This window comes from Ceratotherium simum, chromosome 12 (assembly GCF_057802395.1).
Source record: "Ceratotherium simum simum isolate JZ-2026a chromosome 12, ASM5780239v1, whole genome shotgun sequence".
Taxonomy (NCBI): Eukaryota; Metazoa; Chordata; class Mammalia; order Perissodactyla; family Rhinocerotidae; genus Ceratotherium; species Ceratotherium simum.
Window position 1 is genome coordinate 7,776,088 of NC_141911.1, and position 27,432 is coordinate 7,803,519.

General features: G+C 44.4%; 1 protein-coding gene across 2 annotated transcripts in view; it reads left to right on the top strand.

Moving 5' to 3' along the window:
- EPHX2 (epoxide hydrolase 2) overlaps nt 1-27,432 on the top strand; it is an 83,494-nt gene that overhangs the window by 30,508 nt on the left and 25,554 nt on the right. The window contains exons 3-11 of one of the 2 annotated variants that reach the window (XM_087437355.1): nt 5,066-5,225; nt 6,507-6,697; nt 8,183-8,305; nt 11,501-11,575; nt 14,850-14,945; nt 15,478-15,556; nt 17,820-17,854; nt 22,952-22,978; nt 25,238-25,323. In XM_087437355.1, the coding sequence (XP_087293481.1) occupies nt 5,066-5,225; nt 6,507-6,697; nt 8,183-8,305; nt 11,501-11,575; nt 14,850-14,945; nt 15,478-15,556; nt 17,820-17,854; nt 22,952-22,978; nt 25,238-25,323 (872 nt within the window). The remainder of the gene's footprint in view (nt 1-5,065; nt 5,226-6,506; nt 6,698-8,182; nt 8,306-11,500; nt 11,576-14,849; nt 14,946-15,477; nt 15,557-17,819; nt 17,855-22,951; nt 22,979-25,237; nt 25,324-27,432) is intronic. The other variant, XM_087437356.1, reaches the window with a different exon arrangement.

Here is a 27,432-nt window from a genome sequence, read left to right on the forward strand (position 1 = left end):
TAGCACAGTACCTGGCCCATAGTAAGTGCTCAATAAAGAGTAGTTAGGATTGTTACTACAATCTCACTTGTTTCTTAACAAAGTAATCAGGATCTAAAAGCACTTGAATTCTCCATTAGTGCCTTGAAGAAGAAAGGCTACTGAAAATCTACTCTATAAGCACACAGATAAAACAGTCTATATTTAAAATTTTTTTATGACTTAGAGCCCACTGTAATAGAAAGCAAAAGCCCACCTTCTCTGTGAAGGCAAGTGTGGTCTTAGTGTGGGGAGTGTAATGAATTGTAGTCACTTTAAAACTCTCTTTCTCTCTTTCTCTCTCTCTCTGTCTGTCTTTGTTTCTCCCTCTCTCTCTCTCTTTCTCACACACACACACAAACACACACACTCATTGTGGCAACTGGTGAATGAATATTGTAATGATACTGTTGGGAATAAACATTACTGGAGCTTGACTCAATAAAAAGCTGCAGTAATATTGTTGGAAGGTAAGGAAAGAGGGGAGTACTATATATTTTCCGTAAACATAGGAATTATAGAGTGAATTTCTAGTAATTGCTGTGAAAACCCTGTGTCCGTTCAGACTTCTTTAGTAGCTTCTAGGAAACTCAAATCATAGAGAAAGAGGCCTGAAGAACCTAATTATACTATGATAAAGGCCACTTACGTTCAATTTGTCTTTTAAAAAGTTGTGTCTCGGGAATGAATGTCCTTTTTTAACTTTTCATTTATGTGTACTGTACAAACAGAAAAGTACACAAAATGTACAGCGTGATGAATTTTTACAAATTGTATACAGTCATGCACTGCATAATGACATTTCGGTCAATGACGGACACACATACAATAGTGATCCCATAAGATTAGTACCATACACCCTAGGTGTGTAGTAGACTATACCGTCTAGGTTTCTGTGAGTATGCTCTATGATGTTCACACAACGATGTACTCACCTAACAACACATCTCTCAGAACATATCCCCGTCGTTGAGATGCATGACTGTATACCCATGTCACCAGCACCCAGATCAAGAAATAAAACATTATGAACACCATAGGCACCCTACCCATGCCCCTTCTAGACACCACCCCTCCAAGAGTAACTACCGTCCTGACTTCTAACCTTGTAGATCATTTTGCTTATTTTGTACTTTCTGTGAATGGAATCAGGCAGATGAACTCTTTCATATCTGGCATCTTTTCCTCTACATTATATTTGTTAGAATCATACATGTTATTGTGTGCGGTTGTAGACAGTTTCATTCTCGTTGCTACATGGTATTTCATTGTGCGAATATACTCCAATCTGTTTATCCATTCTGCTTTTTTTTTTTTCACCCTGAGTGAGAGATGGAAAGGCATTGGGAGGGGCCGGCCCTGTGGCTTGGTGGTTAAGTGCGCGCGCTGCAATGCTGGCGGCCCGGGTTCGGATCCCGGGTGCGCATCGAGGCACCACTTCTCCGTCCATCCTGAGGCCGAGTCCCACATGCCGCAACTAGAAGGATGTGCAGCTATGACATACAACTATCTGCTGGGGCTTTGGGGGGAAAAAATAAAATAAATAAAATCTTTAAAAAAAAAAAGAAAGGCATTGGGAGATTTTGAGCAGCAAAGTGACATTATCTGACTTAAGTTTTTAAAACCTCACTCTGGCTGCTGTGTGAATAGATCAAGAGGGCAAGGATCATTATAGAGAGACTACTTAAGGAAGCTACTGGAAAATCCAAGTGAGAGAGGATGGTGGCTTACACTAAGGTAATATCGGTGGAAGTGGTAAAAAGTCGTCAAATTCTGGGGATATTTTGCTGGTGGATCCAACAGGTTTTCCTGGTAGATTGAGTGTGAGGCATGAGAGAAGAGTTGGGGATGACTCAAAGGTTTCTGGCCAAAGCAAACTGGAAGTATGAGTTGCTGTTAATTGGAATAGGTATGCCTGCTCTGGGGGTTAGGAAATCAGGTGCTCAATTAGGATACTTTAATTTGAAATGCTTATTGATATTCAAATAAAGTGTATTTGGAATATGCTATTTAGAATAGGCAGCTGGATATACAAAGCCAGAGTTCAAGGAAGAGGTCAAGGTTGAATAAATATATGTATTCACAGCATATAGATGGCATTTTTAACATCATTGGACTCAATATGATCATGGAGAAAGAGAGTATTAATGGAGAGTAGAAGAGGCCAGAGTCCCTAGTACTCTAATGTTAAAGGTCAGGTTGATGAGGAGGACCCAGCAGTAGGAGATGGAGAATGAATCTCCATCGATCAGAGGAAAATCAGGAGAGTGGAGTCCTGAAAGCCAAGAAGTTACCAAGTTTCAGATGAAGAGAGTGATCAACTGTGTCAAATGCAGATGATAGGTCAAGTGAGATGAAGACTGGAGAGTGCCCACTAGATAGAGCAACATAACGTGGAGGGCATTGGTAACCTGGACAAGACAAGTGTCTGTGAAATGTGGAGGTGAAGGCATGATCAGAGTATGTTCAAGAAAGAATGAGAGGAAGGGGTTTGAAGACCATGTGAAGTTTTGATACAGTAGTGGGAGGGAATGAGATCAAGAAAGAGGTTTTCTTTATGATAACAGCATGCTTGTATGCTCATGGCAATGATCCAGAAGGGAGGAAAACTGCTGATGGAGGAATAAAGAGGGGAGACTGGCTGGTGCCATGGCCTTGAAAGCAGAAAGGGATGGAATCTATGGCACAAATGGAGGGGCTGAACTTTGATAAGAGCAGTAGACCGTTCATCTATGGCAGCAGAAGGGAAGGCAGAGTTCTTGGCCACAGGTGCTAGTAGGTGGATATTTGTGATGATGGGAACTTGTGAAAATTCTCTTCTAATCATTCTCCCTTCTTCCAGTCCAATCAGTGTCCCTCACTGTTTCTAGGATGATCCTCCTAAAATGCAAATCTAGTTGTATAACTCTCCCACTTTACTTTTTTTTTTAACTTGTGTAACAGTCTGGGGCTGGAGGATTTTTATTATTTTTATGGAAAAGTGAATTCTTTTTTTATTTTTCTCATTTCATTAATAGTTTTAGTCTGTTCACATTTTATATTTCATCTTGCATCAATTTTGGCAATTTGTATCCTTTTTTTTTCTTTTTACCTTTTCATCCCCTTCACCCATTTCTCCCACCCCACCCCCACCTCCCCCATCCCCCTACCTCTGGCAACCGCTAATCTATTTTGTAAATCTAAGAGCTTGAGCTTTTGTTTTTTTTTATTTGGATTCCACATATAAGAGAGATCATACAGTATTTCTCTTTCTGTGTCTGACTTATTTCATTTAGCATAATGCCGTTGAGGTTCATCCATGTTGTTACAAATGGGAAAATTTCATTCTTTTTTATGGCTGAATAATATTCTACTGAGTATATATACCCCATTTTCTTTATCCATTCATCCATTGATGGACACTTGGGTTGTTTCCATATCTTGGCTATCGTAAATAATGCTGCAATGAACATGGGGCTACAGAGATCTTTTCGAGTTAGTGTTTCCGTTTTCCTTGGATAAATACCCAGAAGTAGAATTGCTGAATCATTATGGTAGTTTTATTTCTAATTTTTTGAGGAACGTCCATACTGTTTTCCATAGTGGCTGTGCCCATTTGCATTCCCACAAACAGTACACGAGGATTCTCTTTTCTCCACATCGTCGCCAACACTCATTAGTTCTTGTCTTTTTGATAATATCCATTCTAACAGGTTAAGATGATATCTCATGGATTTTATCTGCATTTCCCTGATGATTAGTGATGTTGAGCACCTTTTCATGTACCTGTTGGCCATCTGTATGGCTTCTTTGGAAAACCGTCTGTTCAGATCCTCTGCCCATTTTTTAATCAGATTGTTTGCTTTTTTATGTTGAGTTGTTTGAGTTCTTTATATATTTTGGATATTAACACCTAATCAGATATATGATTTGCAAATATTTTATCGCATTCAGTAGGTTATCTTTTCGTTTTGTTGATGGTTTCCTTTGCTGTGCAGAAGCTTTTTAGTTTGATGCAGTTCCACTTGTTTATTTTTGCTTTTGTTACTTTTGCTTTTGGTGTCAGATTCAAAAAATCATCGCCAAGACTGATGGCAAGGAGCTTACCACCTGTGTTTGCTTCCAGGATTTTTATGGTTTCAGGTCTTACATTCAAGTTTTTAATCCATTTTGAGTTAATTTTTGTGTATGGTATAAGATAGTGGTCGAGTTTCATTATTTTGCATGTGGCTGTCCAGTTTTCCCAACACCATTTGTAAAGAGACCATTCTTTCCCCATTGTATATTTTTGGCTCTGTTATTGTAAATTAATTGACCACATATGTGTGGGTTTATTTCTGGGCTCTCGATCTTTCTGCTGTTGATGGGTATTTGGGTAGTTTTCAGTTTGGGACTATTATAAATAGTGCCGCTGTGATAGTGTATAAATATACCACAATCCATTCTGCTATTAATGGGCGTGTTAGTCTGCTAGGGCTGCCATAACTAAATACCATAGACTAGGTGCCTCAAACAACAGAAATTTATTTTCTCACAGCTTTGGAGGCTAGAAGCCCAAGATCAGGGTGTTGGCAGGGTTGTTTCTTCTGAGGCCTGTCTCCTTGGCTTGTAGATGGCTGTCTTCTCCCTGCGTCCTCACAGTCTTTCTTCTGTACATGTCTGTGTCCTAATCTCCTGTTCTTGTAAGGACACCAGTTAGATTAGATTAGGGCCCACCCATGACCTCATTTTACCTTAATTACGTCTTTAAAGGCTGTATTTCCAAGGACAGTCACATTCTGAGGTCCTGGGGGTTAGAACTTCAACATGAATTTTGGGAGGACACAATTCAGCCCATAACAAGGGCATTTGAGTAGCTTCCAGTTTAGGCAGTTAGGAATAGTGCTGCTGTGAACATTTTTGTACATGTCTTTTGGTGAACATACGTAGACATTTCCATAGGGTGTGTGTCCTTGAGCGGAATTGCTGGATCACAGAGAATGGGTGTGTTCAGATTTAGTAAATGCTGTCAAAAGCTTTTCCAAGCACTTGTACCAATTGACAGTCCCTCATCAATTTGCTTTTACAGTGGGTGCCATTCATTGAAGAAGACTGCAGGAAACGCTCTAAGAACTCTGGAATCCACCTCCCTGAGAAGTTCTCTATAAATCAAATCTTTGCCAAGGCAATTTCAGAAAGAAACATCAACCACCCCATGCTTCAAGCAGCTCTCGCTCTCAGAAAGAAGGGTAAGGATCCACTACTGGCCATTCTCTGACCCAACCACACCCGAACCCTTGGGAGGTTAGGTCAGAATACATCTAAATGTGTTTTGAGATCACAAATCTTCTGGGCCTTGATGGAAAGCCATTCTTAAAACATAGCCCCAAAGTAAGTTTTATTAAATGGCAAAAAACAACACTATCAGAATAGCTGGAAAAATGAAATAATTTTATTTAATAAAGCGATTTATGCCAGAGACTTCCTTATGAGCAAAATTCTCCCCCTTCAATGGCACTAGTAATGACCTGAATGAGCCAACCTCTTGTCACAGTGATTAAAAAACAAGTCCTTTCAAGCAACTATCATTTTTTTAACCTCTGGGGTCAGAGTGGCTCAGCTATGTGCTGGCTGACATGGATTTAGATTGTGTCATATGGCCTAGGACATGAAATCATATTCATCCAATAGGCATTTATTTCATGTCAGAGCCCGGCTCTTCTTCACAGGCATATTTGAATCATTCCACCCACTTAGTAGACTTACCCGGTTGTGGCTCAGCCATCCCGTGTCCGTATTTCTCACTTATTACGTGGAAAGGGTCTCACATCGACTCATTCATGTCTCTTTTCCAGTGTCTCCTGGTTCTTGACCTCTCTGGTTAGACAGAAAAAGCCAGGGGATAGTGCTATCTCTGTTTACATTTCTCTAGTTTTGAGATGGAAATGCAGTCTCTGGCAGCCAAGGCAGGTGTTTTGAAATACAGCTGAGCAGAGTTTGCAGTAACCTGGACTGGAAGGAGTTTTAGAGTTTTGGAGTGGCAGTCGGAGGCAGGATTCTGGGCCTGGCTTGGCTCTGCCTTCACTGTGTGGCTCTGGGAAGCTCGTAATTTGTCTGAGCTTCTGTTTGCTCATCTGTAAAAGTGGGATAGTGAGATCTGCCCTGCCTACCCTAAAGGTGGAGAGGATCAAATGGGCTGATGAATGTAAAACACTTTGATCAAATGAGCTGACGAATGTCACAACCTTTTGCTCTACAATTGCAAGGAATTAAGGGAAGTAGTGTGTCCATCCAGGCTTCTGGAAGCCCTTAATGTACACAGTTAGCTCACTCTCATTTCTCTGTGTCAGGAAGTCCTTATGGGTTAAGATGATTCTTTTCCAACTTAGTTTAAATGCTGGGCTTTAGGAGATTGATGTAAGTGAGCTGAACCCCATTTGGCCTCAAAGATGAGGCTCCACGTGGGGCACCTGGAGCTTCTCAGAGCAAAGTTCTGTAGCTGGTCCATTCACTCGTGACTTCTTGCTCAGGATTTACAACATGTCTCCTCACCAACAACTGGCTGGACGACAGCCCCCAGAGAGGCAGCATGGCCCAGCTGTTGTGTGAGCTGAGGCCACACTTTGACTTCCTGATAGAGTCATGTAGGATTGGAATGGCCAAGCCTGAGCCTCAGATCTACAAGTACGTGCTGGACACCTTGAAGGCCAGCCCCAATGAGGTACGTAAACACTTCCTTTCATTGGAGAAGAAAATTCTAGAGATATTGCAATCAAGAAAAATTGAGGAGGAATGAACAGGTGGGGGACATCTGAGCCCTGGAAGGACAGTTCTAGGTCCAGTGGCAGGTTCCACTTCTCCCAGACTAGAACTTCTAAAGGACATTTGCCCATCCCTTCAGTCTAGAAAGTTCTACCGGAGGTGGTCATCTGGCCCCTCTCTGTGGCTCTTACAGAACCTTGGTCAAAACAGATATTGTTGAAAGCTGCTAGACCAGCTGCCTCAGTTTGCCTATAAAGAAACGTAGACCCTGGGAGACTTCCCAAGGACCACAAGGCTAGCCAGGGTCACCTCACCAAAGGGTGAGCAGGAGTGTGGCAACAATCTACTTCCTGCCACCCCTTTGCCCCCAAATTCTGTCTTCATACTATCTCTAGATTATTCTCACTGTTCTCCTTCTCTACTCTTCAAAAAGGCAGTTGGACCAAGATTAAATTCCTTTCCCTGATGTTTCTGATCCATTCTTGTTGGCCCCACATCACCCACAAGCTGGTCAGATGGAACCCTGAACTGTGTCGTTGGGAATCCTTAGCAGGCTCAATCCCCGAGCCCTTCGTTGCTCCTCTTACACTGCTCTGCTCTTCTCAACCCCTGGGTTAAGCATTAGAACAGCACTCTGAATCTTAGTTAGCATATAAATAAATGTCTTTGTGTTTACGGCTTTCGGGTCGGATGAGCTGCTTAGAAGTCCAGGCCTGCCTCAATCCAAGATTATAAATAAAGGCACCTAAGCTTTCTTCCACAACTTTAAGGATCTTTTTTTTTTCTTTATTTCTTTTAAAATTTAAATCTTTGATCCATTCAGAATTTATTTTGGGGTAAGATATGAAGGAAGGGTCTACTTTTTTCCCTGAACAGTTAAAATAATTAAATAATCTTTTAAATAATCTTTTTCCTCACCAATTGGACACATCACTTTTATTAGAAACTAAATTGTCGTTTGTTTTGGGATCTATTCCTTGATTCTCCTCTATTTCATTGATACGTCTATTTCTTTTCTAGTACTAGACCTCTTTTTTTTTTTTTTTTACCTTTTGTAGCTTCATAGTGTATTATCTGCCCTTCTTACAGTTCTTTTCCAGACATTTTTTTGTCTATTCATACATGTCAGTTTTCCTAGAAGAATTTTAATGTCATTCTGATAAGTTTATATCCTTCCTTAATCTTCTTACAGTTTCAGAATTCAGACTGAAACCAATAGGTGTATGTGGGAACATGTACATCTATCTGTGTGTTTATGTGTGTGCTTATGCAATGAAATGTTTTTAATTTTAAGAGTAGTTACCGGAGAGAAAAATAATTCTTCATCTCATCATCATAAAATGACCCCTGTTCACATTTAAATGTGTTTCTTTCTGGTGTTGTCCCTCATGTGTAAGTTTGCTTTGGTCAAAGTGATGCTAGTGTCCACACTATTTGGATTAAGGTGGTTTTCTTGGATGACCTTGAGGCTTATCTGAAGCCAGCCTGTGACTTGGGAATGGTCACCATCCTCGTCCATGACACTGACACAGCCCTGAGAGAGCTGGAGAAAGTAACCGGGATGCAGGTAACTGTACGTCTGTGCTGAGTGGATTTCCCGTCCCCCATCTGTGTTTAGGTACACAGGAGACAAAACAAGGGAGAGGAGAACCCGGTGTTTGGGGAGTTCATTGCTCCTGGCGTGGTTCCCGGGTGTGGACCTCTTGGGTGGGAATCCATTCCCTGTGTGCGATTGGCGTAATGCCCTTGAAGAACTTCTTGTTTCTTTCTCTGCAGTCAGCAAACAGGGAAACAGTGCTCTGAGAGCAAGAATCTATACTAGTCAGAGTTGGGGGAACCAAGACAAGAGTGGGGCTTTCAAAGCCACCTGACTTGACTTTTGAGAGTAAATATTGAGAATTTAGCTGCTAGGTCTGCCCTGGCGGGAGTAGGGAGCCCAGTCCTCACCTTGTCCGCCTGGGCGTGCTGCTGGCACCCAGGTGTGGTTGTTTAGCTCCACCTGGTTCACACCCTCTTGCCAGTCAGAGGGAAAGCTCTTAAGTAAAACCTGTCCCTCACATAGGAGAATGGGACGTCCTGAATGACACCCCTGGGGGCTGCTTGGGGACTAGCCTGCTCTGCCAGAGCTGACTCCCCTTTTGTTCTTTTGAGCTTACCTAAGATCACTGATGCCATTGAGTCCAGCAGTGACAGTTATGCCAGCGTTTTTCAGTAATGCAATGCCTTGCTTGTGTCAGCATAAGGGGAGAGGAGGGGGGCGGGGGTCCATACACTTTACTGAGCTAGCTGGATGTCAAAGGCATCACAACCATTTTCTCAAAGGGGACTGTATTGGTTTTTAGTTTCCTAGGTCTTCCATAAAGTTGCACAGACTAGGTGGCTAAGAGAACAGTCTTGCTAGGAGGCCAGAAGTCTGAGATCAAGGTGTCGGCAGGGTTGGTTTCTCCTGAGGCCTCTCTCCTTGGCTTGTAGATGGCCATCTTCTTGCTGTGTCCTCACATGGTCTTCCCTCTGTGTGTGTCCTAATCTCCTCTTCTTATAAGGACACCAGTCAGATTGGATTCTGACTCCAGTGGGCCTACTCCAATGACCTCATTTAACCTTAATTACCTCTTTAAAGACCTTATTGCCAAATACAGTCACATTCTGAGGTCCTGGGGGTTAGGACTTCAGTAGATGAATTTAGCACCCTTAACAGGAATAATTGACTTTTCATCTTTAACAAATAAATAAAAATGTGTGTCTAATGACTTCACAACCTTAAAGCATCTTGCCCAAGCTTGATTTGTCCTTCTGCAAGCCTGGAAGTCTCACGCAGCAGAGAAGAAAGCCCCCTAGACTTGGAATTGGAGCATCCACCTGCTTGTTCCACTTACTAGGTTTGTCCCCCTGTCGCATCTGAGCCACAGACACCCGTCCTATAAAATTGGGAAAGTAAGCCATGTCCCACCTATTTTCTCCTCAGGGGTGTGGGGAAGGTATAAGGAGAAATGAAAGTCACTCCTTTTTAACCAGAGGAGGAGTGCCTCTTATCTCTCAGGAAGGCTGTGGGACTCAGTCATGCACTGGCTTTGTAAATTGTACAGACACATGGGAGAACCATTAGAGTAGACAGCCCCACCCTCCAAGCAGTGGAACATCCCCTGGTGTGTGACATAGGGAGCCAGGGACATAGCCGAAGAAGGGCCCTGAGGGACACTAGCCCTTGGTCAGTATCTTAGCTGTCTCTGGCCAGACAAGCTCTCTCGGGCTCATTGCCATCAGAGGGCACCAAGCTGCCCATCTCTGCCACCACACCCTGGGTCCTCTCCAGATGCCACAGAGGTGGGGGCTCACCTTCTGTTTTTCTCTCTGAGGACACCTAGGCAGACTCTCCCATGTGTACAAGGGAGGTGAATTTCATAGTTTATTTCCCCCATTTTAGAGGTCAGGACACTGGTAGCTGAGGAGAGCTACTGCTTCCTTAGGTCACACCTTTGGGACTAAAGATGAGAAATCTGGTGGTAGGAGTCACTAGTATGTCTCTCCTCGTGAATCCATTCACTTACGTGTGCTCAGCATCCTGTCCTTGGTCACTTCTGTCTCAAGGAAACCGACACCAAAAAGTTACAGAAGCCTCCTAAGGATATTACGTTTAGGAATTTCCTATTTACCTGGATGTCATACAAAGACAGGTTATCTGACCCTCCAGGACTCCAGAGGACAGAACTGGGGCCTGCAGGCAGAAGGCTATTATCAGCTGAATTGTGTCCTCCCCTCAAATTCATATGTTGAAACCCTAACCCCTAAGACCTCAGGATGTGAATGTATTTGGAGATAGGGTCTTTAAAGAGGTAATTAAGGTAAAACGAGGTCATTAGGGTGCACCCTAATCTGATGTGACTAGTATCCCTATAAGCAGAGAAGATTAGGATACAGACACACACAGAGAGAAGACCATGTGAGGACACAGGGAGAAGACAGTCGTCTGCGAGCTAAGGAGAGAGGCCTCAGGAGAACCCAACCCTTGATCTCAGACTTCCAGCCTCCAGAACTGTGAGAGAATAAGTGTCTGTTGTTGAAGCCGCCCAGCCTGTGGGGCTTTGTTATGGCAGCTCTGCGAACGAATACAAAGGCACAGAGAGTTTGATTTTGGCCAGCTTGAAGGAGAAACCCTTCAAAAGAGCCCTACAATGGTGGACTGGCCACTTTGTGAACTTTGTGTTCCTGGCTGTATCCAATTTGAGCCTGAGTGACCACTTGAGGAACTGCTGTAGAGAAGAATTACATTAACTGAAGTCCAAAATCTCAGTGTTTTAGAGCAAGTGGTGTTTATTTCTTGCTTGTGTAAAGTTCACTCAGTGGTGGCCAGGAGCTTTGCTTCACGCAGCCATTCAAGGACCCAAGTTGACAGAGGACCCACTGTCTTCCACCTGTGGTTTCTGAGGTCACACCAGACACTCAGCTGGAAGATGGAAAAAAAGAGAATGTAGAGAATCGCATGGAGATTTTAAGAGGCCAGGCAGAGAGGCCACACTCTTCTCTCTGCATTCTGTTGGCCAGAACTCAGAAAGGAAGGCAAGGAGATGAAGTCTAGCTGTGTGCCCGAGAGGAGAGGGAGATAGGTTAGTCAGTCCCCGATGGGACTCAGGAGGCCATGGCAGAGGTGACTCGTGAGCTGTCTTCTGGTGCTAGCACTCTGGTGTTTTGTAAACTCCCTCTGAGAACTTCTCGTGGAAGGAAGCTGCAGCCACCTCTCTCACTGTACCTCTCTCACTTTCAGCTTCTCAAAACTGCAGCCCCTCTGCCGACCCCATGCAATCCAAACGACGTGAGCCATGGGTACGTGCCCATAAAGGTAAGTAAGCTCGCTCTCTCGGCAGCTGAGTGCTATCAGCCGGGTCACCTACATGACTTGCAGAGACATTTGTTAAATATCAAGGGTAGTTGAACATCCACCATTTATAGGGAAATAGTATTTCCCACAAATATCTTTCCCCAAAAATCAATAGAAGACGTGGGTCGTGCCTCAGGACACGCAAAGCACTGTGTCAGACTTCAACAAAACAGCAGGCCACATGGGGCCTTGGGTCACCCAGGTGCTAAAGTCGTGTGTGTCTGGCCTGTGTTGGGGCGAAAACATTTTCTCATCCAACGCATATCTATAGAGCACTTGTTTTATGTCAGGTGTGGGCCAGGTACGAGGGAGGCAGTGAGGACCAAGACAGACTTGTCCTCAAGGAACCATGGCAAGGATAAAGAGAGGGGAGCGGTCATTAAAATGCCCAGTGGTCAGGGCTGTGGCAAGGCCACGTGCAGAGGGGCCCCGACTCCTGACCCGGCCGGGATACGGAGTAGGGCTTTAGAACGTCTTCACAGATTTGCTTCAGGATCTTTCTTCATTTGTTCTTGGCCCCATTTCAATGGGAAGGGACCTAAAGCTACGGGTCAGCTCACAAGCAGAACGAGGCCCGACGGTCGCTTTGGAGCCGGGTGAAATAGCCTGAGTCTGGGCTTTGGCAATTACTAAGTTTGCAAATTCAGGTACATTTCTTATCACTCTGACTCTCCATGTACCCAGCTTTATAAAGAGGTGATGATAATACTCCCCTCGATGTTCTCATGTGGATTAATTGAAATACTGCCTGTAGACCACAAGGCATAGTATCTGACACCTCCGTGCTCCACAAACAGTAGCAGCTGGCAGCCTGAGCTGTGCAGGTGTGGAGACTGTGGGGAAGGCCTGCTGCCCTGGAGGATACCCCTACAGATATTTCTGAGCGTTTGCTATTTGATGAGCACGGAGAGAAATACCGAGAAGAATAGAGCGTCTTCCATGACCTCAGGGATTTTACTTTCCGCTGAGATAAACCTTCATTCACAGCCCTTGCGGCTACATCGCAGGATGAGGTCCATGCAGAATAGCGGAGCCCTGAGCGCTCCGAATGGGCTCTGTGAGGGTGGAGGCAGCAACCGTAGATGTCGGCAGTAAGGCCCAGCAGACATGGTGAATTGGGCATCAGAGGATGAGTGGGGTTTGGATAGCAAGAAAGGGCTTTCCTGGTGCTGAAAGCCAATGGCCAGCATCAGTGCAGCCCTGCTATGACCTTGCGTGCTCCTGACGGGGGTGCCGTTTCCTAAGGTCCCTTCAGACCTCTCCTCTGGCGTTGATGAGAAGGGAGGGGCTCTCTGCCTGGGACTCGGGTCTGGGGTGTAACTTTGTGTCTTCAACCCCCTGCACAGCGTTATTCACGTAGTCCTCTTGATGTTTGCGTATCCAGCCAGTTTCAGTAGATTCTTCATTTGACCTTGAAGGAGGGCCGTCAGAGCTGCTTTACCCCATCTGCCCCTACCCCAAATTAAAGGACTGAGGCAGCGACCTCTGGGGAGCCCCAGCTGAGCCCAGGCTCAGGGTGCTGGTCCATCGGTCACCACTGAAGGCCAGTGCAACTCAAACTGGGTTGGTAAAAGGTCTTTCCCCATTTTTTGGCTTTATGGCAATTTTATTAGTATATCATTTAAAGGATGGGAAAGTACATGTGTTTGCTGAGCTACTCCACTGAGTCAAATATGAAGCAGCGAGAGTGAGCCTTTTGGTTGGGATCCATTCGGGACAGAGGCAGGTTAGGTTCTTTGGATTGGGTGTCAGCACTATGACATTTTTCACTGTAAAGGAGTATAGAATTTAAAGTTAAATTCCCTCCCTTTGCCAAGTACTAAAGGGAAGACAAGGGAACATATGCTGATAAAAAGATCGTAGTCCATGAAAGCCTTTGTGAAATGTCAGCCTAATGTTTTCTTGAGCAAAATAGCTCATTGGGAATCGTGAATGAAGCTTCTAGTCTGGAAACCCAGCTTGGAGTAGTGTGAGACGCTGCTGAATAGAATTGTCCCAAGTGAATTTCTATAATGTGACCCTTATTTTTCTTATTCATTTCCATTGGAAAGTTGAAGATAGGTACTTTGGGGAAAAATAGGGCACTTTTACTGTATGGTGCTTTAGTTCATTTGCTTAGGGGCCCCCACCCGCCACCCCTCAGGGTAGGCTCAGTGCTGTAACAGACAATCCCAACTGTCGGTGGCTTAACACCGAGTTTGTCTTACGTGCAGCACAGTCCAGTGTGGGGTAGAAGCGGGCTCTCTCCACACACATTCAAGCACCCAGGTCCTTCTCTTTGCTGGCTCCACCCTTCTCAGGGCCCAGTCCATCCAGATGCAGACAGGAAAAGAGGGTGGACCAAGCGTGGGAGGTTTCTATGGGCGCCGGATGCAGCACACATTTCTTCCGCTCATATGCCGTAGGCCAGAGCTCAGTCACATGGCCACACCCACTGCAGGGTAGTGAGGGGAGGTCTGGAAAATGCCACCGTGTGCCAGGGAGAAGAGAAGAACACAAATATTGAATCCTAGCAGTCTCTGCCACACCCATGTAGCCCAGAAAGGACTAGAAGTGTAGCAAAGCTTGAAAAAAAATTCATAGTCAAGAGCTAAACAGCTTTTAAAGAAATAATCATGGTATTCTGCACATTAACATGAATCTTATGATCTGCACAAAATCAGCCCCCAGTTTAAAATATTGAAAACATGTCAAACAGCACAGAAACTCTGACAGTATGAGAGTCTTTTAGGGAGGAAGGCAAAGTTGTTCTCTTTTGGGTTCTTTCCAATATCATAATCTTCTCTTCAGGCTTCTTTTTTTTTTTAAAGATTTTATTTATTTATTTTTTCCCCCCAAAGCCCCAGTAGATAGTTGTATGTCATAGCTGCACATCCTTCTAGTTGCTGTATGTGGGACGCGGCCTCAGCATGGCCGGAGAAGCGGCGCGTCGGTGCGCACCCGGGATCCGAACCCGGGCCGCCAGCAGCGGAGCGCACACACTTAACCGCTAAGCCATGGGGCCGGCCTCTTCAGGCTTCTTATGTCACAATGAAAGCCGCCTGTTCTAATTGCACAGTTTGGCCAGTTGTCTCTTCTCAGACATCTTCTTGGAGCACTGGGGCCTCTAGCTGAGACAGCTGGGTCAGGTGAGATCTGGCAATGTACTGAAATGGCCCGGGCCGTCTGCAGAAGAGGTGCCTGGTTCTGCCCAGCCTGGTGCGTGGTCACTTCCCGCTCACTCTCTCTTCTACAGCCTGGGGTCCATCTGCATTTTGTGGAGCTGGGCTCTGGCCCCGCCGTGTGCCTTTGCCATGGATTTCCTGAGAGCTGGTTCTCTTGGAGGTACCAGGTAAGGGAAACTGGCAGAAGGTGTGCCCCAGTCAGGGGGAGGGGAGGGGAAAGTCTAGATGGTGTGGCCCAGCCTGGAGTGTCATTAAGAAGCTCAAACCTTCCAGAGGAGCATTGTCTCCAAAGTATGACCACAATACCTCAGAAATGTTGGGGCCGGAGATCCCTCCAGACCTCAGAGTTGTGCTAGCCCATATGCTGCCTTTGCAGATTAGAAAAAGTCAGACTTCTTCAAGACACTCTACACTACCTGCTGGGAAATCTTTAATGAATGTAGAAATCTGCAAGGTCTTTGCTAGGAAAGGTGCTCTCTTGGATGTGGCAGTAAGTACAGTGCACAAACCCCACCGCTGGGCTTGGAAGCTCTATCCAGGTTCGCCTGTTCCAGCCCCCTGTCAAGGACATGAGCTGGTGCCATGTGGCAATTTGAGCTGAGCCATTTACAAGAACAGGGATAGCAGAAGCAAACAGGGTGTGTTAGCAAAAGACCGATAAGACCACACTGGAGTGTGCCTGAATCGTTTGCTTTCCAGATCCCTGCTCTGGCCCAGGCGGGTTTCCGGGTTCTAGCTGTGGACATGAAAGGCTATGGAGACTCATCCGCTCCTCCTGGTAGGTTAGCTGTCTCATAGCTGTCCTGTGTTGGTCATGCCTTCTGACCGTCTGAGCTCTCCAACTGTGCTTTCTTCCCCTGGTCCCAGGTCAGAGCAGGCAGCCCTTCAAGGGGGTCTGGCTTCACCCTTTTCCTCTCCTGCAGTGTCCTGTGTTTATGTACTTTGGGCCCCAGATGTCTCCGTTCTCCATACTCTGAATGAATACAAGAAACCCAATGGCCTGTGCCCTAAGGGAGTCTCCTGCTGGTCCGTGGGCATGTAGGATGTAGGATATACCATCCATCTCCAGAACTTTTAATCTTCCCAAACTGAAACCCTCTACCCATTAAACAACAGCTCTCCATTCTCCCTCCTTCCCTCAGTCCCTGGCAACCACCATTCTACTTTCTTTCTCTATGAATTTGTGACTACTCACAATACCTCATGTAAGTGTATCATACAGTATTTGTCCTTTTGTGACTGGCTTATTTCACTCAGCACAATGTCTTCAAGATTCTTCCATGTTGTAACATGTGTCAGAATTTCTTTCCTTTTTAGGGCTGAATAACACTCCGTTATATGTATATACCATGTTGTTTATCCATTCATCCATTGATGGGCACTTAGGGTGCCTCCATCTTTTGGCTATTGTGAGTAATGCTGCTGTGAACATGGGTGTACCAATGTTTGTTTGAGTCCCTCCTTTCAATTCTTTGGGCTATGTATCCAGACATGGAATTGCTGGATCATATGGTAGTTTGATGGCCAGATTCTTAACCCAACGTCTATGGATCCCAGTAGGAGTCTATCTAAGGATGGGTGTCAGTGGCCAAACCTCCAGGAAAGGCATCTAAGAGGATTTTTTTAAATTTATTATTAAAATGTTTATTTTTATTCATCTATAATGCGATCTTCCCTGAATCTCCTAGGCGTAACTTAGTGAAACAATTTATAATTCAAACTAGAACACTATTAAAAGTGAAAGAGACACTATTAATAGGAACACACATAAACCGAAACTGTCCTGGACAAACTGGGACTTATAGTCATACCCTAAGTACAACATTTTTTTTTTTTTTTAGAAAACGTAACTTACATGTTAACTATTGTTGAAAGATTATACATAACATGAATTATAAAGCCAAACATAGTGATTTGGAATACATACACATACATTTCAGGTCATTTGTGTATAAATTTCATATCCTTTGGCAATAGATTTTAGGTAACAATTAATTTCCCCTTAAAATTATGAAGCCTTTGTCCCACTATTTTCTGGCTTCCCTTGTTGCTGTTGAGAAGTCCCACACTATTCTGATCCACAAGCCTTTCTATGTGACCATTTGTTTGGGTTTTTTTCCTTACCCTTGACATTTTTAGGATCTTTTCTTTATCTGTTGTGTTTTAAAATTTTATGATACTGTGCTATCATATGGGTTTTTTTTTTTTTATCTACTTTGCTGAGTACATTTATCTTTCAGTTCTTGGAAATTTTCTGGAATTATTTATTTGATAATTTTTTCTTCTGTTTTCTCTCTTATTTTTTTCTTTTCTCTTTCTCGAATTGCTATTATTGTTAAAATGTCCATACTACCCAAAGCGATCTACAGATTCAATACAATCCCTATCCAAATCCCCAAGGCATTTTTTACAGAAATAGGAAAAACAATTTTACAATTCATATGGATCCACAAAAGACCACAAATAATCAAATCAATCTTGAGAAAGAACAAAAGTGGAGGACTCACACTTCCTGATTTCAAAATATATTACAAAGCTACAGAAATCAAAACAGCATGGCACTGGCATAAAGACAGACATATAGATCATGGAATAGAATCAAGAGCCCAGAAATAAATCCACACATATATGGTTAACTGATATTCGACAAGGGTGCCAAGAGCATACAATAGGGAAAAGATAGTTTCTTCAACAAATAGTGTTGGGAAAACTGGCTGTTCACATGCAAAAGAGTGAAATTGGACCCTTATATTACACCATACACAACAAGCAACTCAAAATGGATTAAAGACTTAAATGTAAGACCTGAAACTAAAACTCCTAGAAGAAAACATAGGGGAAAAGCTTCATGACATTGATCTTGGCAATGATTTCATGGATCTGACGCCAAAAGCACAGGCAACAAAAACAAAAAGAAACAAGTGGACTACATCAATCTAAGAATTTAATAAGATTTTTTGGGGGGCAAAAGGGCCCTTTTAGTTTGTTGGTATATTTTTAATCATGTGAATTAAATATATTTATTTTATTTTTAATCACAGAAATAGAAGAGTATTCCATGGAAGTGATATGTAAGGTAAGAAGGCTCTTTGGTAACACCTGTAACCTCTATTCCATCCCGGTGTTTTCAGTGATACAAGCCAGAAGTGCGGGTGTCCATTTAAATCTGAGGAAAGCAGCATTTCACAGCATTTGGGTGTAAATTCTTACTGAAAGTTGAGATGATTTTTCAAAATGACAGTATGTCAAGTGCTATTCTAAGTATTTGACAGAAGAGGAAACTGAGTTACAGGGAAGTAAATTATTGCCTGAGGTCAACAGCTAGTAGAGCCAGCTTTGAACCCTGCAATAGCTCCCATGTCCCTCCTCTTAGCTCCTCCACCGTAGTGCCTGTCCATCCCGGGAATTTTAAAAATCACTTTAATTTTGTAAAGCTGTTGGTGGCCAGACCTAGGAGTTCGTGTGTGGACTGGTGACTGTAACGGCATTCTTATTCTAAGACAGTCATGACCACCATCGTCGGGGAGGGGCCTCTCGTCTCAGAGCTGGCAGGGGAGGCAGAGGCTGAGGTGAAGAGACTGTGGCTCAGACCTGCATCAGCCCTGGAGCAAAAGCACAGGCTGTGGAGGGGCGAGGGGAGAAGCTGCCTCCTGGGCGGCCAGGAGATTGGCAAGGCCGCTGATTACACTAAAATTACAAAAAGCCTGCATCTTGGACTCACGCTGTCTGGAGCGCCCCCTGCCCAGCTCCACACGCAGGGTCTGGCATCTCATAAGGAGAACGTGGTGAAAGCTGAGTCCCCAGCTGGCGTGGTTCTGCCTTCCTCAGTCTGCCAGGCTTTGCCTCCTCCACTCTGCCACTCCTGATCCTGCTCTTATCTCCCCCAAATCCTACCGAGGTCTCCCCAGCCTGTATTATCTTTAAATGTAGGTATACAGAAAACTGAATGAAGATCCTTAATACTGCTTACGCTTAAGTGCCCGCAAAAAACTTCTTTTCTCAATGACATCCCCCCAAATGTACTGAAAATCCTTTTTCTCAACCACAGCTCCCGAAATTTGTGTGCCACTTCATCAAATGACTGTTATTTGTTTTAGAATGGGTAACTTGAAGGGACCAGAACCCTATTCTCTGTGTGTGTGCAGTCTGAGGATTCCCACTTAGGAATGTTGGAATGAAATACAGCGATGATGCTGTCTTCTAAAGTCGTTAACACAGGGAGGCTTGTCTACACCCAGTTGTCCCTTTCATTGTGTGTGGCCTTGGGTGAGTCATTTAACCTTTCCAGGTCATGCTGTCAGGGGTAAAATACAGTAAATGCATAGGCTCCACGCTCTCCAAGGCTCCTTCAGACCTGAGCGTGCTTCTCAGTTTGTGGGATGTGGAAATAGAGCTGAACTAGTTTCCAGCCACACTGTGGTTAACTGGAAGGTGGAAAGAAGTGGCTGTAGGCAGTCAAGCAAGGATGTTTCGTGTGTGGTGTACAGACCCTCAGGGATCCAAGAACCCCTGGTGATGGAGGCAGAATTTGAAGCAGAGGTGCCCATGTGCATTTTCCTGGTAGAGCACCCATGGTTTCCATCAGACCCTTGGAGATGTCTGAGGAGACAGAGGAACCACTGCAGTTTGAGGAAAAGAGTGGGAGATATTACTGTCTTCTCCCTCTCTCTTTTTAAATTAAATTTCCCTGAAATCAGGGAACTTGGCTTTCCCTGATCATTGCTGTATCCCCAGCACTTCAACAAAGTCTGGCCCATAGTAGGCTCTGAGTGAGTTTTAATCAGGAGGATAGATGTTGTAAGTGTGGAGCTTATCGGGTTGTGTGTGGTGATGGAGGTGTTTGGGAGGGAAGGAATGGAATTGCAGGTGCTTCTTACCGGCAGGATGAGGAGACTGTGATGTGCCCAGGTGTAATTCCACTCCTCTTGCCTGGGCGTACGCCAAAGCTCACTTGGTGAGTTTTCCAATAGATAGTTACGTGGGTAGGCCCCTGAGAATGTCTGTGGATCCAGGCCCTTCTTTCTGGAAACGATTGCCCCAGAACCAGGGATCTTTCAGGAGCTGTGAGAATGAGGCTATTTCTTGTTAGAAATGAAATGGTCCCAGGAGCTTTACAAGATTCTGGCTGCCCTGGAATTATTGACTTTGATTCCACTTTGGCCTATAAGCGCATCTGGAAGTTACTGAAAAGCAGAACTCCATGCTTTTAAGTTGCTTCCACAGCAGAGATGAGGGCTCACCAAACAGCAGTAGGTGCTCAGGCAAGTCTGAGGAGCCAGTTTGAGAACCCGAGAGTTAAAGGAATAAAAAAGAAAGAAGAAAGTGGAGAGACACAATGAATAAAACTTTAGTGCTGGAGGGTAGTTTTGGACAGCAACATCAGTCAGGTGCCCTAGAAGGAGAAGGTAAAAGGCGTTCCTACGGTTATTTCATTTCCCACATTCCTCCTTAATTGCTTCTCTTACTGACAGGACTCAGGTCTTGCAGTCACTGTAGCTGGACATAATTCTGCACCCCACAGCCCTTAGAGACTCAGAGCCTCCAGGACTCTCTCTTATATGGCACAGTCTGTTGGTTCTTAGGTGCTCATGTGCATGCTGCCCACTTTGGTAAGCATGTTATGGGGTTTCTGGGAAACCTTCAGCTAAATTCCTCATTAGTGCTTATGTTAGTCAGCTCGGCTGCCATAACAAAATACCACAGGCAGGTGGCTTAAACAACAGAAATATATTTTCTCAGTTCTGGAGGCTGAAAGTCCAAGATCAGGGTGCCAGCATGGTCAGGGTCTGGTGAGAGCTCTCCTCGTAGCTTGCAGACTACTGTCTTCTCGCTGTGTGCTCACATAGTGGAAAGAGAGAGAGCTCTGGTGTCTCTTCTTATAAGAATATTAATCCTATAGGATCAGGGTCCCACTCTTATGATCTCATTTAACCTTAATTACTTCCGTAAAGGCCCTATCCTCAAATACAGTCACATTGGGGATTAGGGCTTCAACATATGAATTTTGAGGGAACATAAGCATTCAGTCCATAACAGACCTCATGAAAAAAAGACCCCATGAAACCATCCAATAATTGCTCCCCTCTCCTTGGGAGAAAGATGAAAATAACAAGCAAATGAAGTAATTACACCAATACTGTGTGCCTCCATCTTAAAAAAAATAAATTGTGCATATTTTAACTGATGGAACCTGTCATCATGCTTTCCTTTGCACGTTCTCTTGGGGTGCGGTGAGGGGCTTGCCCACTGTTCCCCTCCCAAGTGAGGCTGTCATTGTGGCCCTGCCTTTTCAAGGCAGGCATGGGGTGGGGTAGCCAAAGGAATCAGAACACCTTTAACACTCTTTCCCTTTGAAGCAGTTCCTGGTTGTAGACAGAACTCCGTGTCTTCCCCTTTCCACACTGGGAGGTTCCCCCAGCGGAGGACTGAGACCAGGGTGGGGAATATCTGAACACTTTTTAATGCTCTTGGAACAGAGAATACAAGGGCTGTGGGAAAGCCCTTTGTCTTATCCCTGTCTCTGTTGTCCTGAAACTTCCATCTCCTTGCTTAATCTAGAAGAACCAAAAAACAGGCCCAGCCCAGAGGAGGAAAAATATCGTCTTTCATTTTGGAAGCAGCTAGAACAGTAGATGACAGAAATATAATCACGTGTATTTTCTAAATATCCAGACTCTTGCCAGTGCAGTCTCTGCAGCCCGCAACGAGGGTATTTATCTGGAGAATCAAAAACAAGCTGGGATTACTTCTTAATGGGTAGAAAGAGGGGAGAATTCACGGGACTACAAACTATTTAACATAAAGCTGTTGGTCTCCATAGTAAAAAAGGATGGCTTTGAATGTTTTGATTTTGAATATTTGAGATTAGATAGACCTAGAATCAGTCCCAGTTCTGCCCCTACTAGCTGTGTGGTCTTGGCTGCGTCAGTTAACCAGTCTGAGCCTCTGTTTCCTCATCTGTCAAGAGGAGGTGGCAGGCCCTCCCTGCAGCTCCCTGTGAGGGGACAAGAAGTAATGGATGTGAGGGGCATTGCCCAGCACCCGTTGCCCAGCAAGGGCTCCTTACATGCAGCTCTTCAGACTTTTTTATTATAACCAGCAGAGGCCCTTCACGTTGGCTCAGGTAAATGGGGCGTGGTGTTGACAAGTTAGACGGGAGTCTTTTAGAAGGAATGAGGCTGGGAAACAGGAAAGCCAGTGGGGCTTTCTGCAGGGGCTCAATGGCCTGTCAGGCCTCTGATTCATTCCCTCCCACGTCTGCTCTGTTGTCCCCTCCACCCCATCCCCAGCAAGGTTACCCTACTTGCGCATTTGGCACATGCCCAAATTCTGGATGACCCTTCATCTCCAACCCCATTTACTCAGAATGTGACAGCATTTGGAGTTTCTTCTCACACATCTCAGACACCTTTTCAGACTCCATGGTTGCTGGCTGGTGCAGCCAGGTGTCTACATCTGTGTTGGGGGAGGAGGGGCAGGAACTTACCATCCTGGGACAAGGCAAGCAGGCAGACCTCACCAGAACAGTTTTCTTACTCCTTCTCCTCCAGGAAAGAAGCCATGATTTCTGTCTTACAGTGAATACGGCCTAGTTAGGAATGTGTACCGTCATACCCTGAATAATCACTCTGCATGTTTGGGGTCTGCTTGGTTACTGAGAGGATGCTGGGAAGGGAAGGAAGGTAAACCAAAAGCTCATGAAATGATGGAACATTGTGTTAGTCTGCTCGGGCTGCCAGAACATAGTACCATAGACTAAGTGGCTTAAACAACAGAAATTCTCTCTCACCATTCTGGAGGCTAGAAGTCAAAGATCAGGGTGTCAACACGGTTTCATCTGAGGCTTGTAGACGACCGTCTTCTGCTTGTTTCTTCACATGGTCTTTCCTCTGTACATATCGTATCTGTGTGTAAATCTTCTGTTCTTATAAGGACACCAATCAGGTTAGATTAGGACCCACCCTCATGACCTCATTTTAACTTAATCACCTCTTTAATGACCCTATCTCCAAATACAGTCACATTCTGAGGTATTGAGGGGTTAGGGCTTCAACACAGGAATTTTGGGGAGACATAATTCAGCCCATGACAAAGGCAGATGCAGTAATTCTAATCTTGAAGTAGCTGAGGTGGATGGATGCAATTTCTGATTTTTTTATATTTTCTTTCTTAGGACATGGTCACTTTCCTGGATAAGTTGGTAAGTAATTATTTGGAACTGATTTCTTTGGAGAATTCTGTTTGGGCTTGGGCAGTTAAAGAAAAGATGTAGCCTCTGAAGGTATCAGCTGTTAGAGCCCTGGAGGGGAGTAGCAAGGGCAGGGACACCTCGGGGCAGTAGGAGGCGGAGTGATTGGTCGAGAGGGATTGCAAAGACAGAGATGGTAAGGTGTTTGGAGAATGGTGTAGAAACAAGTTTGTTTTGTTTTTTCTTTCTTGAAAAGCATGTTCCAGGGAATAGGATACCTCTGTTGGCTTTGAGCTAGGGTGAAGTGGTTTGAGTCAAGAAATTTGGAAAATATCCTATAGGCTAATATTTCACCACTTTTAAAAACTTACATCCCTTTTTTAATATCTAAATTCGAATGCCTTCATTAACATTGTTTGGAATGTCAAACTCAAAACAAATCAACAATGGTGATCCGAGAATATGCTTTTGCAGAGCATACATATAATTCCTGAGACTACAATTTGATAACACCCTCCTCCCATCCTCAATTAGGTCACAGTGGCAGAATGAAAACCCTGCAGCATGGACTGAAGGGGAGAAGGGCTAAGCCAGGACAGTGAAAGTGGAGGGGTAGCTAAAAGAGAACCTTAAAGCAGTGAGATTTTGCCTGTTAATTGGGTGTGAGAGTTGAGAGAAGAATCCGAGAAGACAAAGGAGTTCCAGTTCAACAGCAAGACATGGTGCCAGAACTGTAGGAAATGAGGTGGAGATGTCATGGTCCCTATCTTCTGCAGATCCTCCATCCCATGGAATTGGCTTTGGAATTTTTGAGTATCATGGGGCATCTAAGAGGACTTGGCCTAGTGTGGTCACCTCAGTCCTGACGCCATAATGACCTTCTGTCTGGAAGATTTCCAACTGGCTGAGAATGTCTTTTATTCTGATTGCTGAAAGAGAGTCTCTGTGGTTGCTGGCAGCTGGGTTAGGTGTCCATCCCTGGCCCAGTCATTACTGGGACATGTAGGAAGGAAGCTGGGCCAACTGCAGATGAGGCGGTCATCAGCCACCTGGAGGTGGTAGTTAAAGCCTTTGGAGTAGATAAGCTCCCCACCACAGGCCTGAGGGCTGAACCCTGAATACTCCCATGTAAGAGGTAGAGGAGAGAGTAGACTCAGTGAAGTCAGAAAAGAGCCTGGAAAGCACAGCATCACAGAAACCAAGGGAAGAAAGTGTCAAAGGAAATGTCTGATGCTGCAAAACAGTCAGAAGAGCGAGAACCAAGAAGGAACAAACTATTATTAGTGATTAATAGCTGTTACAAGTGAAGTTTCAGTGGACTTGTGGTAGCAGGGAAGGAGCCAGGCTGTAGGGACTTAAGAAGATTGTTAGGGAGGCAGCTGGTGTAGACCATGGTGAGAAGTTGGACGGCACAAAGGAGACAGAAGTATGGCAGAGAGCTGAGTCAAGGAACCACTTTTCAAGATGGAAATGAGGCCGGGGAGGATCTGAAGGGCCCTAAGGTGGCTGAACAGGGCCAGCGGGGTTGGGTAGAGGAGAAAACTCGATTTCAGGCTGGGGAGACCTGGGTCTGAATTGTGGCTTCACCATTTACCATCCATGCCTTGGGCAAGTTGCCTGACCTCTGTGAGCCTGTCTTCTCATTTGTAGAATGTGTGTTAGAAGGTTATTGGAAGAATTCCAGATAGTGGATGTAAACACTTAGCACAGTGCCTGGGCCGTAGTAGGTGCCCAGTAGAAGAGAGCTGTTGTCATTCATTGTCAGCAGCAGCAGACAAAAGGAAGGCGCAGGTAGGAAGGAAGAGATTCAAGATGGTTTTGAGGTTTTAGTGGTTAATTAAGGGAGGGAAGATCCCAAAGGAGGAGGGAGTATAATCATATCACTCAATGAAAGATGAACTTGGAACACGAACAGGTAAGTTATACCAACTTTAAGATGAAAAGGAGGAAAAGAGGTGAAACAAATTTTGATTCAAGAGAAGGTGGAGAGGGAGAGGGGATTCATGGCCAGTGGCCTCAGTCTTCTAAGAAAATCTAAAAGGCCAGTCAATTGTGTAGAGGGTGTATGGGGCCGATATGTGTAAGAATGGAGGCTTCAAAAGGGTAGATGTTTGGAGTAGCTACTGTGCCATCAGTGGCGGAGTCCCTAGGAAGTGAGCGAAAGGCGTGTCAGCTGAGGACTGGGCCTAAGGGGAGCACGAGGCCTTGGGCTCTCAGCACCCCATCCCAGAAACCTGCCCACATCTGGCTCCCTTCCTTATCCTGCGCTAGGGTATCTCTCAAGCCGTGTTCATTGGCCACGACTGGGGAGGCAGCCTGGTGTGGAACATGGCTCTCTTCTACCCTGAGAGAGTGAGGTAAGAATTTGGGTAAGACTGCACTTGAATTCACATTAGAATCCTGCCTCAGGTCTTGAACCCCAGAAAACTTCTTGAAAACAGATAGGTTATCTGGGAAGATTAACACCTTAGCTCCTTAGTGCCCATTGACACGTTAACAAGGAGGGCTTCCTGAGCTGATGTCTTTAGGAAGCAAGGCCTGCCCCAGTTACCAGTAGTGGGACAAATCGTTCAGGGCCTGAGTGGCCAGTGGGAATGCAGGAGGATGACGGTAGACTTGGAGGGGGGTGGGTGAGGCAGCGGGAGTATCGGACTCGTAGAACTGAGTGCCAGGAGAGACTTCAGCCTTGGACTGGAGTCAGAAAAAGTGACTTTCAGTTGTGCCCTGAACTGGCTGTATGACAGATCCCGTCACCCCTTAGGCCTTGGTTTCCTCAACCACAAAGTGGTAACGGTAACTCCTCTCTGACTATACACTCTGCACAATGCTGTACAGATGTCAGGTTAGAAGTCCATTTCATGACCACCATCTCATCATTCACAATCATTCTTCAAATGGCATTTCAGATTTCAGGGCACCAGCAGGAGCTTTCAGATGATGGGTTTTGAACCCAGAGAGTCAGGTAGCCTTTGTGCCCACAGCCCATTTGAGCTGGCAGCTGCAGTTGAAGCCTGTCTGGCCTCCTATTTCACCCTCAGATCTTAGCAAATTAAATAAACATCATCCTTAGTAGCCTTCTGTATTTCCCTAACTAACCCAGTTACTTTTTATTTGGCTAAGTTTATAAGAACGGAAATACCAGAGAACTTTGTTCAGCTCAACCCCAGGTCAAATGGTATGACGATATCAAAGACTGAAAAGAATCAAACATTTTCCAAAATATTTGTAAAGTTTTTGCACTCTTGTTCTTCTGATCTCTTTAGCTTCGCTCTCTGTCCTCTCTCTCTCGTTCAAAGTCAAAATAAGAATTGGGTTCACCAAAAAGTTACTCTACAGACCTTATTAAGGTCCTGAAGGGAACAAAAGGAAATAGAGCAACAAGCATATGGTCCCTACCTTGAAGAAGGTGAAACACCTTCTGGTTGTTTTATTAAACATAATCTCTCTCTCCTGGGAGAATTTAAAAATATTTAACATGAGCCAAGTGAAGTTGTGCCCAGAATAACAGGTAAGCACGCTCTGGCTTCCCATTCCTCATCTTCGTGTTCTGTTTCCGTCATGTCTATCATTAGTTCTGGTCATAGTAGCTCCTTCTACATCTGCTCAGAGCAGCCCTGATACTGCGTTCCTGGGAGGGCGGGAGGAAACCGAGACCCTTCTCTAGGGATGTCCACGATGGGACACAGCATCTCTGGGCTGGGCAGATCTCTTATTTAAGAATAATATTGACAGTATTGATCGTCAGACAATGAATGAAAGAAAAAAAGCCCACCTTCAGTGTGGAATATTTCTTTGGATCCTTGGTTATGGCGGTCTACTGAGATAAGCTGCAGGGACCTACTTAATATAAGGGTTGACTCACCTGTTTGACCACGAAGACCCTCTGATGTCCTTTCTTTGCTAATCACCTGGAGATTCTGCTCCTAAAGGAGGCTGTGGTTTAGCTTTTTCTAATCTTCATGCAGTTGGCAGCAGCATTTATATGCTATCATCTCATTTAGTGATGATAATTTTTTTATATATGTAATAAACTCTGTGTCAAGGCAATTAAAAAGAATACCCTGTACTGCTCTGAATATTTCGTAAAAGCTAGAATTTCTTGACTTGTGATTTAATCAATGCTTAAAATAGGTTAACTATGGTAACATTAGAAACCTGTGAGCATCAATATAACTTATTTTATACCCTAATCTAACCTGCACTGTCCATAGTGGCTATTGAACCTTTGAAATGTGGCCAATTTGAATTGAGATTACTGTAAGTGGAAAATACCTTCCAGCTTTCAGACTTAGTACTAAAAAGAAGAAAGTAAAATATTAGTAATGTTTATATTGATTATTACATGTTGAAATTATAAATATTTTAGATATATTGGGTTAAATATTAAATTAATATTAAATGTTAAATTAAATATTAATATTTTACATTAATCTCACCTTTTTCTTTTTACTTGTTTTCCTTTGATT